Source organism: Somniosus microcephalus, chromosome 20 (genome assembly GCF_052327205.1).
Source record: "Somniosus microcephalus isolate GS21.2 chromosome 20, FLI_Smic_1.0, whole genome shotgun sequence".
In the NCBI taxonomy this organism is placed as follows: domain Eukaryota; kingdom Metazoa; phylum Chordata; class Chondrichthyes; order Squaliformes; family Somniosidae; genus Somniosus; species Somniosus microcephalus.
In genome coordinates, this window is record NC_141006.1 from 79,700,442 (window position 1) to 79,719,041 (window position 18,600).

Here is an 18,600-nt window from a genome sequence, read left to right on the forward strand (position 1 = left end):
CTGCAGCCGAGAGCGAGAGTCCCGAAGGCTGTGTTGCCTACCCGGTGCCAGGGTTAAGGGCATCTCCTCTGGGCTGGAAAGAAACTTGCAGTGGGAGGGGGTGGATCCAGTTGTCGTGGTCCATGTTGGGACAAACGACGTAGATAGGACTAGGAAGCCGGTTCTGTTAAAGGAGTATGAGCAGCTAGGGGTCAAATTAAAAAACAGAACCTCAAGGGTAATAATCTCTGAATTATTACCAGAGCCACGAGCGAATTTGGCTAGGACAAATAAAATTAGAGAGTTAAATGCGTGGCTCAAAGACTGGTGTGGGAGAAATGGGTTTTGCTTCCTGGGACACTGGCAACAGTACTGGGGCAGGAGGGAGCTGTTCCGTTGGGACGGGCTTCACTTGGCCAGTGCTGGGACTAGAGTCCTGGCGGATCATATAACTAGGGCTGTAGAGAGGGCTTTAAACTAACTAGTGGGGGGGGGGGGGGGGGGGGAGGTTCCTAGAGAGCAAATAATAAAAATGACAACAGAGAAGGTCATAGACTTAGGTAGCAGTGGGGAAATTAAAAACCAGAGCGTGTCAGGAAGGGGCAGAAGGTATGGAGTAAAAGGTAAAGTAATAAAAAGGGCAAAAGCAGGAACTAAGTGTCACAAAACATATTTGAAAGTTCTCTATCTGAATGCACGTAGCATTCGTAACAAAATAGACGAGTTAATGGCACAAATAACTACATATGGGTATGATCTTGTGGCAATTACAGAAACATGGCTGCAGGGTGACAATGCCTGGGAATTAAACATACCAGGTTATTTAACGATCAGGAAGGACAGGCAGGAAGGAAGGGGAGGTGGGGAGGCTATGTTAATAAAGGAAGGAATCACTGTAATACAGAGAAATGATATTGGGTCAAAAGATCAGGATAATGAAACAGTTTGGGTGGAGGTAAGGAATAATAAGGGGAAAAAAAACACTAGTGGGCATAGTCTATAGGCCTCCGAACAGTTGCAACTCTGTTGGACGGAGTATCAATCAGGAAACAGTTGAGGCTTGTAATAAGGGAACATCTATAATTATGGGGGATTTTAACTATCATATTAATTGGACAAATCAAATTGGGCAGGGCTGCCTTGAGGATGAGTTCATTGAGTGTATTAGGGATGGGTTTCTTGAGCAGTATGTAACTGAACCGACCAGGAGGCAAGCAACCTTCGATCTGGTCCTGTGTAACGAGACAGGATTAATTAAAAATGTCCTAGTAAAGGATCCCCTTGGAATGAGTGACCATAACATGGTTGAATTCCATATTCAATTAGAGGGTGAGAAGGTTGGATCTCAAACAAGCGTGCTAAGCTTGAATAAAGGAGACTATGAAGGTATGAGAGCGGAACTGAGTAGAGTGGATTGGGAAAATAGATTAAAGGGTAAGACGATACATGATCAGTGGTGTATATTTAAGGAGTTATTTTACAACTTCCAAAAAATATATATTCCACTGAGAAGAAAAGGGTGTAAAAGAAAAGACAGCCATCCGTGGCTAAGTAAAGAAATTAAGGATAGTATTCGACTAAAAACAAGGGCATATAAGGTAACCAAATCTAGTGGGAGGATAGAGGATTGGGAAAACTTTAAAAGACAGCAAAAAATAACAAAAAGATTGATTAAGAAAGGGAAGATAGATTATGAAAGTAAATTAGCAAAAAATATAAAAACAGATAGTAAGAGTTTTTATAGTTATATAAAAAGAAAAAGGGTGGCTAAAGTAAATGTTGGTCCCTTAGAGGATGAGACCGGGAAATTAATGGTGGGAAATATGGAGATGGCAAAAACACTGAATGAATATTTTGTATCAGTCTTTACAGTAGAAGACACTAAGAATATCCCAACACTGGACAAACAGGGGACTGTAGGAGGGGGAGGAGCTAAACACGACCAAAATCACTAAGGAAGTGGTACTCGGTAAAATAATGGGACTCAAGGCGGATAAATCACCTGGACCTGATGGCTTACATCCTAGGGTCTTGAGGGAAGTGGCGGTAGGGATTGTGGATGCATTGGTAATAATTTTCCAAAACTCCTTGGACTCGGCAAAGGTCCCGGCAGACTGGAAAACTGCTAATGTAACACCCTTATTTAAAAAGGGCAGTAGACAGAAGGCTGGAAACTATAGACCGGTTAGCCTAACATCTGTGGTAGGTAAAATTTTGGAGTCCATTATTAAGGAGACAGTAACAGGACATTTGGATAATCATCATTTAATAGGACAAAGTCAGCATGGTTTTATGAAGGGGAAGTCATGTTTGACAAATTTGCTGGAGTTCTTTGAGGAAGTAACATATAGGGTGGATAAAGGGGAACCAGTGGGCGTAGTGTATTTAGACTTCCAAAAGACATTTGACAAGGTGCCACACAAAAGATTATTGCTTAAGATAAAAAATCACGGGATTGGGGGTAATATTCTGGCATGGATAGAGGATTGGCTATCTAACAGAAGGCAGAGAGTTGGGATAAATGGTTCATTCTCAGAATGGCAATCAGTAACTAGTGGTGTTCCGCAGGGGTCAATGCTGGGTCCCCAACTCTTTACAATCTATATTAACGATTTGGAGGAGGGGATCGAGTGTAACATATCAAAGTTTGCAGATGATACTAAGCTGGGAGGGAAAGTAGTGAGTGAGGAGGACATAAAAAACCTGCAAGGGGACATAGGCAGGCTAAGTAGGTGGGCAGAGATTTGGCAGATGGAATACAATACTGGAAAGTGTGAGGTTATGCACTTTGGCAGGAAAAATCATAGAGCAAGTTATTATCTTAATGGCAAGAAACTGGAAAGTACAAAGGGATCTGGGGGTCAAAAGGTTAGTATGCAGGTGCAGCAAGTGATTAAGAAGGCCAATGGAATGTTGGCTTTCATTGCTAGGGGGATAGAATATAAAAATAGGGAGGTATTGCTTCAGTTGTACAAGGTATTGGTGAGACCGCACCTGGAATACTGCATACAGTTTTGGTGTCCATACTTAAGAAAAGACATACTTGCACTCGAGTCCGTACAAAGAAGGTTCACTTGGTTAATCCCGGGGATGAGGGGATGGACATATGAGGAGAGGTTGAGTAGATTGGGACTCTACTCATTGGAGTTCAGAAGAATGAGAGGCGATCTTATTGAAACATAAGATTGTGAAGGGGTTGGATCGGGTGGATGCGGGGAGGATGTTCCCGATGATGGGTGAAACTAGAACTAGGGGGCATAGTCTTAGAATAAGGGGCTGCTCTTTCAAAACTGAGATGAGGAGGAACTACTTCACTGAGGGTGGTAGGTCCATGGAATATGCTGCCCCAAAAAGCTGTAGAAGCTATATCATAAATTTAAAACAGAAATAGACAGTTTCCTAGAAGTAAAGGGAATTAAGGGTTACGGGGAGCGGGCAGGAATTTGGACATGAGTCTAGGTTCGGATCGGACATGGCCCTGTGGGTAGCGGAGCGGGCCCAGGGGCCGTGTAGCCTGATCCTGCTCATATTTCGTGTGTCTAATTCTGTTAGATTCAGGAGATGGTTCTGTGATAGTAGATTGGCGGTTAGGATCAGATCAGCCATGATCTTATTAAATGGCGGAGCAGGCTCGAGGGGCCGATTGGCCTACTCCTGCTCCTATTTCTTATGTTCTTAAAAGGTAACAGTCACCTGAAAGCATAAAATAAGGGTACAGTAAGAAAAGAACCAAAACTAATTCAGGTGTCGGATTTTTAATTGGGCGCCTCACTGGCCTTTCTAAAGCCTGCTATTTCATTTGTTAGCATGATTTGGAGTACATTAAAAACAGCAAGAAACTAGTCATTTCCCATCAGAGCCAGTGCTAAATATTCGTTTAACGTCCCATGTTAATAGGAATTACAGATTCAAAGGATTTGACCTTTCTAAAATAATCATCATGTAGAATAAATCAGTAGAATATGAGGAGTATGCAATGCACCTTTTCGAAGTATCACACGTTAAAATATATTCCCATATCCCAGTGCTCATCACCAATACATCGAAATAGAGAGAGGTCAGAAAATGGAACCAGGCCATTCGGCCCAACTAAGCTGTGTTAGTGCTCATCCTTCACACAAGCTAATAGTCCCGATCACATTTACCCACTCTGGTCCCATATCCCTTCAGCCCCTTTACAATCAAATCCTGAATGTTGGCAGAGTCTCCGTCTCGACCGCTAACCCTAGAAGTGAATTCCACAGCCTCACAACTTTGTGCAAGGAGTTTTCTTTTGCTTTCTGTTCGAAATCTCTTACATCTTGTATCTACGGCTCTTCGTTCTGGACCCTTCAACTACTGGAGGCGGTCTGCTTCAATCTATCCCATCCTTTCGTCATTTCAAACACATTATCCCATAATCTGCATTGTTCTAATGAAAAAGACCCACTTTTTCCAAGTCTTCCTTCAGAATCTGGATTTCCTCATACCGGGCAGCATCCCAGTGAATCGGGATTGTACCCTCGCTACAGCCTCAATATCCTTCCTATAGTGTGAAGCCCAATACTGCACACAGTATTCTAACTGAGCTCTTAGTTTAAAATAAAAACAGACAATGCTGGAAATACTCAGCCTGTCAGGCAGCATCTGTGGAGAGAGAACGAGTGATACCGTTTCAGGTCGATGACCCTTCGTCAGAACTGGAAAAAGCTGCCCACCTTGAAGAAGTTCTGCCCTTCTCTCAGACGTGATTTCTGTTGGTCTCTTTTACCTTGTTCCTCTTCATTGCTTTCTGTTTCCTTTCTCGTGTTTGTTGACGTCTTAAAAACCTGTTCCATCCCCAGCTTTTTCCAGTTCTGACGAAGGGTCATCGACCTGAAACGTTAACTGTTTCTCTCTCCAGATGCTGCCTGACCTGCTGAGTATCTCCAGCATTTTTTGATTTTATTTCAGATTTCCAGCATCCGCAATATTTCGCTTTCTTATTTATTTTATATAGGCTCATCATTACCTCTTGTTTTTTTATATTCTATACCTGTTGTGAGAAAACTTAGAATGCCATTTCCTTTTTTTTTTTAAAAACAGCCTCATCAAGCTGGAGGTGTTGCCTTCTTATACGACATCACACGCTAAGCTAGCTTAAAAACTAATTTCAATACACTGCGAAGAGAAATTACTGTTGGTGCTTATGCTGACCCGAAGACATATATCAGCACGTGGGCGGTCATTCCCGAGAGAGGATAAAATGTTTCTTATACAAAGACTTGCAGCACCACAGCTACTTTGGGGAAAAGAGCAGCTAATGCAACACGTGGGCACCCACGATTCCCCACACAATGGGTTCCTGATCTCTGCTGGCCAGACTCAAGGGCCTAGAAATTGGGTATAGCCCCGCTTGAGGCGTTAGAACTGGCGCTGCGCAAAGTTTATAGCCAGACGAAACTTATCGCTGCCTGGCGCGATATTGGGTTGCATCGCCCCCAAAGGGGATTGAGGCGCGAATTCAGACGTTGCACGGGGCTCCTAAGGCGCAAAAGTTCAGGCGCTACCCAATATCGGCGCGGACAGGCGCAGCGCAGGTGATCTCAATTACCGATAACCACGAGACTTCCAGGCACCGGCCGGCTCTTAAAGGGGTGGGTCAGTCAGCCTGAGCTGCCACACTCAACGCCCTGTAGGCCTCAGAATCGGCGCTCGCCCTTCTCTGGCGCAAAAAACTTGGTCAGGATGGAGAAGGTGAGACAGAGAGCAGAGCGCTTCAGCACGGAGGCTCTGGACCAGTTGGTGTCCGCAGTGGAGCGCCGTCGAGATGTTCTGTATCCTGACAATGGCAGGAGGCCGAATCAAAAGGCTTACCGGCGATCTTGGAGGGAGGTTTCTCTGAGGGTCAACTCCAGCAGCATGGCGACCAGGACCCCTGTTCAGTGCAGGAAGAAATTCAACAACCTCACTCGGGTCGTTAGGGTGAGTGTTGTTTATGCAAACTTCTGATTCCCTCCATCTGCACCTGACTTCGAGCACCCTGTTGCCATGATGCCCCAATGGCCATCTGTCAGCAAGCACCCATGGCCCTTTCTGGGCACACACATGGACATTTCACTCAAGGCCACATGTAAGGGCTCTTGCACCATGGGGGGCATGCGATGATCTCTCAAGGCCTCATGTAAGGGCTCTTGCACCATGGGGAGCATGCGATGATCTCTCAAGGCCTCATGTAAGGGCTCTTGCACCATGGGGAGCATGCGATGATCTCTCAAGGCCTCATGTAAGGGCTCTTGCACCATGGGGAGCATGCGATGATCTCTCAAGGCATCATGTAAGGGCTCTTGCACCATGGGGGGCATGAGATGATCTCTCAAGGCCTCATGTTACAGAGCTTCCCCTTCTTTCCCCTGCAGTCCAAGCTGGCGGCGAGGCGAAAGGAGCAGACTCGAACCGGTGGCGGGCCTCCACAAGTGGTCACTCTCACGGATCTCGAGGAGAGAGTGCACCAGATTCTCGGAGGACGTGGTCCTGTTACCACTGCAGCTGCCGACCCCATTTCCGACAGCGAGGGTAAGGCTCTCACCTTTTCCAGCTGTTTCCTTCCACTTGGTCCCCCCGCCAGCATTCTTCCTCAGTGTGCAGCCATGTCAGAGCCTTGCTGCAATCTGGCATGCCTTTCCGCCAACCTGTCCTTTTGCTAAAGCCACTCTTCCACATCCCTGCTTTCAGATGATGCATCACCAACTGGGGCTCAACGCCCTGAAGCTGCCAGTGCCAGTGCCTCCGGAGGCGAGGATCAGGAGGAAGCCGGAGCATCCGCTCCAATCTCAGGGGAGCATACACATCTGCAGACTGGGGATAGTAGTTCCCTGGAAGGGGGGGGGGGGGGGGGGGGGTGCTCTGAGAATGAGCCAGTTGCCGAAACAAGCGGCATGCAGCAACGCAAGGGGGGGTAGGCAAGTTCGGCCACCGTCTCCCCGGAGGGCAAGGCAGGTAGTGATGACTGTTGCACAGAGTGCAGAGGAGGTGCGTCGCCTGGCTGAAATGAGCACCCAGGCCCGGCTCAGGCACACTGAGCTGATGGCTGCAGTGGGGAGGATGCCTCAGTCAATAGATACACTGGCAAAGAGTGTGTTGGACTTCGGGGCAGCAATGGAGAGGACTGTCCAGGGCTTCGGGGCAACAATGGAGAGGACTGTCCAGGGCTTCGAGGCCGCTATGGAAAGGACTGTTCAGGGCTTCGGACAATCCCTGGAAAGGTCTGTCCAGGGCTTCTCCGAAGCACTGGCACCTGCCACACAGGTCCTCACTGCTGCCACGCAGTCACTTGCCGGCCTCGTCCACACCCAGATTGAGGCAACGCGAACTCTCACTGCAGCCACCCTATCTGCATCAGCTAGGATCACCCCGGGCCCTTCCAGTCCCATACAAGGCCAGGAATCAGTGGAGCATGCGATTGTGGCGGATGAGCCGAGCCGGTCCTCTCAGAGAGCCAGTGTGTTGTCCGACCATGGTGCAGGTATCCGCTCTCGGCAGGTGACCATTCCACATGCCAGCGCTGGTACGTCTGCAGTGCAGCTGCCACCACCTGCAGGGCACACTGCTTCCAGCCATGCTCAGATCAAGCATCCTGCGTCTGCACCCTCCAAGCCCAGAGGTCGGCCAGACTGTCCCTCAGGGGCTTCTGCGCTTCCACACAGTCAGCAGGCGTCCCCCAGCTTTGACCCCGCCACTGGGGTTCAATTACGTAGGAGCAGCAGGGACGAAAGGGGCCGACCGCGAAAGAGAAGTCGTTCTCCATCAAGGGGCCAGCAGTAGAGGGAGGTGCCGAGACGTTTCTTTGGCCAAATTCAAGGACACCCTCACCTGTTGTAATTGTTGGAAATGGTTTGTTGAGTTTCGCGGCTTTGCCGAAGAGTTAACTGTTATTTGGTTAGTTATGGTTTCTGTTGACATGACGTTGTTTTGCTGTAATGAAAGGCTTTTGTGACAATAAAGAAAAGTTTTAATGTGCTATGGTACACGTGACTAATTACAGTGATGCTGGCCTTCAGAGGCTTTCAAACATCCAAAGTGCGCAGGAGTAAAGACACCCATCATTCCGCCAGAGGGGCCTCGAAACGAGTCCTCATGAGCCTCTGACGGATGGCCCTTCCACTTTCAGGAGCCCTTCCATCTTCCTCCTCCTCCTCGTCCGCCTGCTCTGCTGGTCGTTGAGGGACAGCTGGAATTGGCTGGGTGCGTCGAATCGCCAAGTTGTGGAGCATGCAGCAGACGACGACGATGTGACCCACTTGCTCCGGCGAGTACTGCAGGGCTCCCCCCGAATGGTCCAGACATCGGAAACGCTGTTTGAGCACACCAATAGCGTGCTCTACAATGTTCCTGGTCGCCTGATGGCTGCTGTTGAACAGCTCTTCTGCTGGGGTGGCGGACACACGGAGTGGTGTCATCAGCCATGGGCAGAGAGGATAGCCCTTGTCCCCAATAAGCCAGCCTCGTGGTCGAGCCGGCCCCTCAAAAAGGTCACAAACTGAGGTCTGCCGCAGGATAAAGGCATCGTGGCTGCTCCCTGGGAATTGGGCGTTGACTGCCATGATGATTTGGCGGTGGTCACAGGCCAGCTGCACGTTGAGGGAGTGGAACCCCTTGTGGTTGCGGAAGTCCTCAGGATTCTGGAATGGCGCCCTCAAAGCCACGTGTGTACAGTCAATCGCCCCCTGCACCATGGGGAAGTCCGCAATAGCAGCGAAGCCCTGCGCGCGCTCCGCCTGCTTCTCCAGGGTCAGAGGGAAGGTGATGAATTGACGCCTTCGCCTATAAAGGGCAGCTGTAACTTGCCGGGTGCAACAGTGGACTGCAAACAGAGATATTCGCAATGTCCCCAGTGGCTGACTGAAAGGATCCAGTGGCATAAAAATTGAGGGCAAGTCAGTTTAACGGCCACCGACAGAGAGGTCCTGCACCGTAGACGCGGCTGCAGATCCTCAGCAAGCAGATGGCACAGCTCAGTAACAACGTCCCTCCCGATTCGGAGCCTTCGCACACACTGCTCCTCCGACATGTCAAGGTATGACACCTGCTGCCTAAAGACCCTCGCAGCATACCCTCGGATTGGCCGACCTCCATTGCCCCTCCTCCTTCTGGCCAATCCCAGCCCCCTCTCCTGCCGTCTCTCTGCCCCTTCATAGTGTTCGGCCATGAGGCCGTCGCCCTCCAAAGCAGCTCCCATTCCGATGCCAGTTGGTCAAAAGGCTGTTGGGTCTAGTGCCCCAACTGCTCCGGACAGGTTTGAAGGTCCCAAGTACTCTAGTGCTAAATTCCAAAAACTCTGCTCCACAGTAGCTCACCAACTCTCTCCACCAACGATCGCAATGAACAGGCCAAGTGGCTGCAGCTTTTATACTAGAGCTGTCCCCTTTAAATAGCGCCCCCCGACTACGAGAAGGGCCTGCTAACGTTCCTTCGAACTGTCACTAATAGCGCTAGGCGTAAAGGTTCCGGGCGCCACCCAATATCCGGTCAGGGGCGCCTAAAAGGTGTTGCACACTGAAATGACGTCATGATCTGCTTGCGCACGCGCAAACACTTAGCGCAGGCGTTAAATGTATAGTCAATATGGGAGTTGTCGCTATCTTCATTGCGCCCGCCCCAACATTGGGTAATGCCCCAATTCTCGGTCTCTTTAGGCGCTAACCGCTGGCGCAAACAACCGAATTTCTAGGCCAAGGTGCCTTCTGTTCACCCGGACCTGCCCTAGTGCACCCTCCAATGGCTGTTTAAGGCATTACAAGTCGAGGTATTGCAGCAGGGAACCTATGTGCCTTTTTGGATAAATAGGAAAGAAATTTGCTTTTCTCTTTCTGAATTAAACGCCCTTATTTATTTTTTAAATAAACTTGCAAAAAACAATTTTGGTATAAAATGCTTGAACTTATAATATAATAAATCATTTAAAAAAGGATGTAGAAAGGCTTTTCAAAATTTTATCCATGAGTCTCATTATACATCTTACAAAGTTTCATAACACTGTTTGGTAGAGTCATATTTCATCCAACATCATAAAGTTCTAAAATTCATTTCAGAGAAGAAAGCACCCAACAAACAAACCATTTCACTAAAAATACATGTTCGGCCTTTTCACGTGTGGGAATAGAGAGAACTGCAGATAAAATTTGGGCTACCACTAACTGTCATCCCCGATGATAAATTGTTAGAAATAAAACGCTTGCTACAGTGTGCTGCTCACTTTGGCGAGCTCTCCAAAAGCCCATTATAGTGCAGCTACTGCAATACCAGCTGCCAAGTCTTCAATCTTTCTTACTGCCTAATTTTATTTTTTAAACACTACCACGGCTTAAAGTATTCTCCCCAGTTGAAATGCAAGACACGCACTTGGAGATACTCATCTCTGAAAGTGTTATCAGCCACCATAATGGATCTCTTACCATTTCAGGGTCATCCTCGTCCACAAAAGCTTGCTTTCCATCTTTCTTCAACGCCTTCCTCTTTTCTTTCATCTAAAAAAGAAACCACACATTTTGAAGCAGTCACTTCTAAAGAAAAAAAGTGTGTGGAATACACTGTAGATGATAGAAGATTTGTGAAGTCTGTATTTTACATTCCCCAAAGAGTTCAGTGGTAAACACAAAGCACAAGTCCCCCTCCAAGTCACACACCATCCTGACTTGGACATATATCGCCGATCCTTCATCGTCGCTGGGTTAAAATCCTGGAACTCCCTCCCTAACAGCACTGTGGGAGTACCTTCACCACACGGACTGCAGCAGTTCAAGAAGGCGGCTCACCACCACCTTCTCAAGGGCAATTAGGGATGGGCAATAAATGCCGGCCTTGCCAGCGATGCCCACATCCCAGGAACAAATAAAAACACGTCTGGTACAACACTGAACCCAAAGATCAGGAGTGACCCAGCTTCAATATTTTGCGCGCAGTGAGTTAGCAGAATTGGACCAAGGTAGCAACAAGGGGTGCTACCAGTGACTTCAGTGCCAGCCTAGGGTTGGGGGGGGGGGGGGTAAAAAATGCAGCCAGGATTCATTTTACCAAATACTATCCAGTGACAGCTGCTGAAGTGTTGCAATCAAGAAAGACTTGCATTTCTATAGCACCTTTCACGACCTCAGGACGCCCCAAAGCGCTTCACAGTCAATGAAGTACTTTTTGAAGTGTAGTCACTGTTGTAATGTAGGAAACGCAGCAGCCAATCTCCAATCTGCGCACAGCAAGCTCCCACAAACAGCAACGTGATAATGACCAGAGAATCTGTTTTAGTGATGTTGATTGAGGGATAAATATTGGCCCCAGGACACTGGGGAGAACTCCCCTGCTCTTCTTCAAAATAGTGCCACGGGATCTTTTACATCCATCTGAGAGAGCAGCCTCCGCCCAACGTCTCATCCAAAAGACCACACCTCCGACAGTGCAGCACTCCCTCAGTACCACCCCTCCGACAGTGCAGCACTCCCTCAGTACCGCCCCTCCGACAGTGCTGCGCTCCCTCAGTACTGCCCCCGACAGTGCAGCGCTCCCTCAGTGCCGCTCCTCCGACAGTGCAGCGCTCCCTCAGTACCGCCCCTCCGACAGTGCTGCGCTCCCTCAGTACCGCCCGTCCGACAGTGCAGCGCTCCCTCAGTACCGCCCGTCCGACAGTGCAGCGCTCCCTCAGTACCGCCCCTCCGACAGTGCAGCGCTTCTTCAGCACTGCCCCTCCGACAGTGCAGCGCTCCCTCAGTACCGCCCCTCCGACAGTGCAGCGCTCCCTCAATACTGCCCCTCCGACAGTGCAGCGCTCTCTCAGTACTGCCCCTCCGATAGTGCTGCGCTCCCTCAGTACCGCCTCTCCGACAGTGCAGCGCTTCCTCAGTACTGCACTGGAGTGTCAGCCTAGATTTTTGGACTCAAGTCTCTAGAGTGGGACTTCAACCCACAACCTTCTGACTCAGGCGAGAGTGCTACCAGCTGAGCCACAGCTGTCTCTCCCTCTGCCAGCGCATTTCACACTTCATCCAGAGCCATCTTTTGTCTCTTTACCTGTCCTATTACCATCTCATCTCGAATATCTCTTAATGTCTCTTCACCCCTCCCAGACCTTCCCTTTTGTTCTTTCATCCCCTCCCCCATTTCCCAGCCCCCAAACTGGCCTTTTAATGTTTCATTTCCTGCTTTTTTCCTCAGTTCTGACGAAGGGTTTTGACCTAAAACGTTAACTGTTTCTCTCTCCACGGATGTTGCCTGGCCTGCTGAGTTTTCCCAGCGTTTTCTGTTATTTCGGATTTCCAGCATCCGCAGTATTTTGCTATCGTATTAGAGTACAGTATTAAGTTTGGCTGTGATGGCCTCCCAGTTAAATAGCACGACAGAAATGGCCCAGCTACAAGCACTTATACAGCTCATTTAACATAGCAAAATGTCCGTGGTGTTTCACAAAAAGCAGGGGGGTATGGAAGAGCAAATGGATAGACAAGATGAGCACGAGGAAAACTGACTGAAGGCCGGCTTGGAAAAGTAGGTTTTAAGGTTTTTAAACTCTAGGAAGAGTGGTACCAAGACAGAGGGGCTCAGAAAGAAAGAGTTAAAAATGCAGGGGGCTGTAATGGCTGAAGAAGTTGGGGGGGGGGGGGGGGGGATATAAGGGATGCACAATAGGACAGCCAGGAGACTAGAGCGAGTGGACTGGAGGAGGTTGCAAAGACAGAGCGGGTGAGGCCTTGGAGTGATTTACAAATGAGGACAAGAATTCTGAAGTCACCACACTGGTGGATAGAGGAAGCCAACTGATATCAGCAAGGACAGCATTAACAGGTGAGCAGATTCGTGTGGAATAGGATGCAGGTCATTGAGTTTTGGAGTTTGAAGAATTAAAATAGCCATCTAAACAGAGTACCAGTGGAGTTGAGGCCAAGATCAGATCAGCCGTGATCTTATTGAATGGCGGAGCAGGCTCGAGGGGCCCAATGGCCGACTCCTGCTCCCAGTTCTTATGATTGTTACCCATGGAACCATCCCCCTATCACAAGACAGCTTTCAGAAGAGAACAGATAAGGGGAGGAAAGCAGGAGGAGGGAAGAAATTACAAAATGTCTGTAGAATCTTTGACATCCATTTCTGCCATTGTAATCATGGAGTCCTGCAGAGAATGCTCTTCATCCAGGGTGGAGTAGTTATACAAGTGCAGCAAATAAAAACACACACAGACCAGTGATATTTCAACAGTAAAGTTGAAAGTTATGAAGTTGCATAATTAGTGGTATATGGTGGAGTGGATATGTAATCCACTGAAAGGAATTGAAAAATGCATACACTTTTTTTTGATACTGGGGATTTTTTGAGAAGTAATGTTGGTGCATATATTTGCTCCAGTGTCTTTGTTTGGTTGCTTTATAATGATTATGCAACTGAGTCATATGGCAAGAAAACATCTGGTACGAGACAGATGCAAAACTCATCACAGATAAGGCAAAGTTAAATGCACATATTTATCCAAGTGTTACTCTGCAGGTTAAATCAAATGTTAACTTGATAAACTAACGAGACTCAATGCACACTTGCGCAGCGGCGGATTGAAAGGCAAGCCTTTGCTGGTACTTGGACCACCAAACAGAAGGGAACTGACTCAGAGTTCCAGCGGCGTCTGACATTTAAATGTGCCAAAAATGTGGGATATGAATTTCAGTTCGCGGCTGGGTCGTCAGATGGGGCATCTCCATCACAAGAAGTAAAAATAGATCCCAACATCCTGCTCTGCAGTAGAAGGTCCAACATTCAACAGCTTAATCACAGAGCAGTATTGAGAACTGTGGGAAAGTCTCTCCGGGACTCAGGGTGGCACTGAAGGTTAAGTGAGAAAACAGATAAAACACTTGGCTGTTGGAGTAAAGGAAAATTCCACAGGCCTACCAACTCCACTCGGCTTCCAAATTTGTTTTCAAAAGTTTTAACGCATGTCTGTGAATTCACGAGCAAATGAAAATTGAACTGGTTCAAGATCGACAATTTAGAAGCCATAAAATAATCCTCTGATGTTTCGGACAGCCCAGAGAACAGCAATGTAACTGAAGTATCACCAGTTAGTGTTGCCACTCTGACTTTGTGCCACCAAGTTACGTACACAGTGCAGCAGAGCTATCTAGCGGCAAAACAGGGAACTGCTGGCTATAAATTTAAAAAGGGAAAGGTACAGAAACGATAAAAAGTCCTCGCCAGGTACGTCACTGTTTTCCCCTTCTTCTCCTCCCGGTCTCTTGTAGGTGCTGGCCCCAGCTGTGCTCAGTTCTGTGGGCACCAGACGCTCTCCATTAACTAGCTAAATGCCAGTCTTCATTGGGCAATCTAGACTGCAGGTACTGGCAGGCTATCAGACCGTAGGGACTGGCAGGCTATCAGACCGTAGGGACTGGCAGGCTATCAGACCGTAGGGACTGGCAGGCTATCAGACCGTAGGGGACCGTCACGCCCAAGCCTGATCCCACCCTCTCCCGATGTTCACGTGGGCACTTTCTAAATATTTAACAGTCAGGGCTTTCCCCCTTCCTGAGACGATACACTACTTCTCTTGTATTTGTTCTTTTGGTCTCCTTGTGCGTCGAAAATTGTCTGTGGCTTTGACACTTGATAAGAGTTGCTACTTTAACGTTTTTAAAAGGATGGAGTCACAAAATCCATTAAAATAGTAAGACAGTGATAATTTATTATTTGTGAAATAAAAACTATTGAGCTGTTGCATCATAAAATCAGCTCTAGTTATAAAGTTTAATGAGATTAAACAGTGGAAGAGTAAATACCCATCATAAATCTGACATTCAAAAAACTAAAAAATATGAGGAATAAATTAGTTATAGCTGATTTGTGGGTTGAAATTGCACTATATGTTGGTAATAAATTAGTGTATCATGGCTAATATGGGACAGTGCAATTTCAACCTTCTTATCCCTACAGTCTACTTTTAATTTAAAGTTGTTTAATTTGAATCATCTATTACTTTCAATTCAAATTGTGCAAAAAAGCCCCCTGTACTGAGTAACATTGCTCAAATCCAACTGTTGGATAATTTGAATTTTTCTTCAAGCAAAATTTGACAGCAACTTGTATTTAATTAGCGCTTTTAACGTTGTAAAACATCCCACGGCGGTACACAGATGCAATTAAGAAAATTTGACACCGAGCCACATAACGGGAAATTAGGGCAGGTGACCAAAAGCTTGGTCAAAGAGTAGGTTTTAAGGAGCGTCTTAAAGGAGGAGCGAGGTGGAGAGGTTTAGGGAGGGAATTCCAGAGCTTAGGGCCTCGGCAACAGAAGGCACGGCCACCAATGGTGGAGCGATTATAATCAGGGGTCCTCAAGAGGGCAGAATTAGAGTGCAGATATTTCAGGGGGTTGTGGGGCTGGAGGAGATTACAGAGATAGGGAGGGGCGAGGCCATGGAGGGATTTGAAAACAAGGATGAGAATTTTGAAATCGAGGCTTTGTTTAACTAGGAACCAATGTAGGTCAGCGAGCACAGGGGTGATGGGTGAACAGGACTCGATGAGAGTTAGGACACGGGCAGCAGAGTTTTGGATGGCCTCAGGTTTACGGAGGGTAGAACGTGGGAGGCCGGCCAGGAGTGCGTTGAAAGAGTCAAGTATTGAGTAACAAAGGCATAGGTAAGTTTCAGCAGCAGATGATCTGAGGCGGGGGCGGAGTCAGGCAATGTTAAGGAGGTGGAAATAGGTGGTCTTCGTGATGCCGCAGATGTGTGGTCAGAAGCTCATCTCGGGGTCAAATATGACACCAAGGTTCGAACAGTCTGGTTTAGCCTCAGTCAATTGCCAGGGAGAGGGATGGAGTTGGTGACTAGGGAACAGCGTGCGTGGCGGGGACAACAGCTTCGGTCTTCCCAATACTTAGTTGGAGGAAATTTCTGCTCATCCAGTACTGGATGTCGGACAAGTAGTCTGACAATTTAGAGACAGTGGAGGGGTCGAGAGAGCTGGTGGTGAGGTAGCGCTGGGTGTTGTCAGCGTACATGTGGAAACTGACTGTTTTCGGATGATGTCGCCAAGGGGCGGCATGTAGATGAGAAATAGGAGGGAGCCAAGGATCGATCCTTGGGGGACACCAGAGGTAACAGTGTGGGAGCAGAAAGAGAAGCCGTTGCCGGTGATACTCGGGCTACGATTAGATAGATAAGAATGGAACCAGGTGAGTACAGTCCCACCCAGCTAGACAATGGTGGAGAGGCGTTGGAGGAGGATGATGTGGTCAACTGAGTCAAAGGCTGCAGACAGATCGAGAAGGATGAGGAGGGATAGTTCACCTTTGTCACGGTCACATAGAATGCCATTTGTGACTTTGACAAGAGCCATTTCGGTACCGTCAGGGGCAGAAACCTGATTGGAGGGATTCAAACATGGATTTCCGGGAACGAAGGGCACGGATTTGGGAGGCGACTACACGTTCAAGGACCTTGTAGACCTCAAATTAACAGGAGTGGGTTTTATTTGGATACTCTGGATCCCAACATCACCAGCATTTTTGGTCACTGGACTTCCAGTCAAACTAGTTAAATATTGAATTGGAGACTCGGGTTCTAGAAGAGAGGAAGGTGGAGATATACTGAATATAAATCAAAGAACAAGACATTACAATATTGAAATGATATTGATCCATCTTTTATCATTTACTGTATTCTGTGATGGATAACCTACATAAAACAGTGCCCCATTATTATAAACTTATATATGAAGAACTTTAACTTATAAGTGGCTGTGTTGACACTAGGCTTAATGTATAGGTACATGAAAAAACTACACTTCAGCCTATATGCTCTAATGTTGTAGGATGTGCATCCCACACAACACTCTTAATTCATCACCTCAAAGTGCTCCCAACTATTACCACCATCAGACATATTTACTGTTACACAACTCTAGAAGTTTTGGAAGGATAAATTCCATAACTACCATTGGGCTTTACTCACAGTTCAGGTGGACACACAGGTTGCCCTGCACATGATGAATAATATCTTGCCACACTAGACGTGTTATATGGAGGGGTTAAGTCTAATGCAGGGTTGACAGTAATTTCGGGTAAGTGAGAATACAAAGTTTTAGTAACAATATGTTATCCCCTCGATTAGCACAGGGGTTCTCAACCGGGGGTCCATGAGAAGATTTCAGGGGTCTGCCAGTTGGCATAAACATGAGTCGTCTCCCCTGTATATTGAGACGAGTGGAATAGTCTCAGCGATACAAATGCATGCGGTCAGTTCAGGTTCTTACTGTTGGACATCATTTGTGTGGTTAGACAAGTCCCTTTGCATGGGCCGAGGCAGCGCGAGCCTTCCTTTCAACCCCACTGTAATGAAGCCACTCCGGCACACACTCTAGTGAACATCGCCACTAGCACAGAGGGAGATCTGCTGACTTGGGGGTGGGGGGGGGGGGGGGGGGGGGAAGAAAGCTGTAAATGGTGGAAATTAACACAACCAAAGTTGCTGGTGCTACACGACAGGGCCGTCGGCAATGGTCTAATGCTTTGACTTGAATCCTTCCATTTGGGTATCGGGGAAATAGGTCCTTCTGCAGCTGCTTTTACATTGCTTTCTTGCTGGCTCCTGATGTATGGTTCTCCTGCAGCTGGTGGCAAACCTCAAGTTAGCTTGTAAAGGCCAGCCACCGAGACACTGGCCAGCTATTGTGGAGACCCAGATCAAACCTTGGTGGATCCAGCACATTCACCTTGCAATCGCTGCCGGCCGCACAAGACCTGCACACCAGGAGCCGGCAACAACTAAAATGGCAAGAAACCAATAGAAAAGCAGTATTTTGGACTGAACCAGGTGCAGAGGGGAGGGGGAGTTCAACAAGTAAGAGTCAAAGAAATAAAAACAGATGATGCATGAAATACACCAATCCCTCGGGAAAAGGAAAGAAGTCAGGTTAATGCTTGGGCTGTTGAACCTTCACCAGAACTTGAAGATGGACGAACTACTTCATCGGACAAAACACAACCAATCAGGTGAAAGAATGGCAGGGCGGAAGTCAAGTCAGCTTGTCGCAGAGGAGCGATTAATACACTGACCACCAACACCGTTGTATGTTTGAATGAGGCAATAAAAAGGCAAAAGAGCAGTTGTGAAAAGAGTTGAGGAAGGCACGGGTGTGGTAAACCACTTTTATCGTTCACTATGGTTATCACTGTTATATCGTTACAACAGTGTAAACAGTGATAACCATAGTGTAACACTACACGAGGTCGCCTCTTGTCACGCTGTTATACCTGGGCTGACCACTGCTGACTCCGCCCATGGCTCCACCTACTTGCCCAGGTATAAAGGTGGTCGACTGGCTGGTATTCCTCCTTGTTGGATCCGATCACCCACGAGGGTGGGCTCTGTTATTTAGCCAATAAAAACCTATAGTTACGGTCTTAACTCGTCGCTTTTCATTGGATGAATTGATAGGTATATCAATTTTATTGGCTAAATAACAGAGCCCACCCTCGTGGGTGATCGGATCCAACAAGCTACAACATCCACAGCAGCCGGTCTGGCTGCGAGCCCTCCGACCGCCGTACCTGGATCTAAACCCACAGGCAGCGAACTCAGCCCTCGACTTCAAACACTGGCTGAGCTGTTTCGAATCCTACCTGGG

At 47.6% G+C, this 18,600-nt stretch overlaps 1 protein-coding gene across 1 annotated transcript in view; it reads right to left on the minus strand.

The window, feature by feature from the left end:
• dnajc8 (DnaJ (Hsp40) homolog, subfamily C, member 8) overlaps positions 1 to 18,600 on the minus strand; it is a 74,037-nt gene that overhangs the window by 18,388 nt on the left and 37,049 nt on the right. The window contains exon 6 of the mRNA XM_085963073.1: positions 10,392 to 10,463. Coding sequence (XP_085819199.1) covers positions 10,392 to 10,463 — 72 coding nt within the window. The remainder of the gene's footprint in view (positions 1 to 10,391; positions 10,464 to 18,600) is intronic.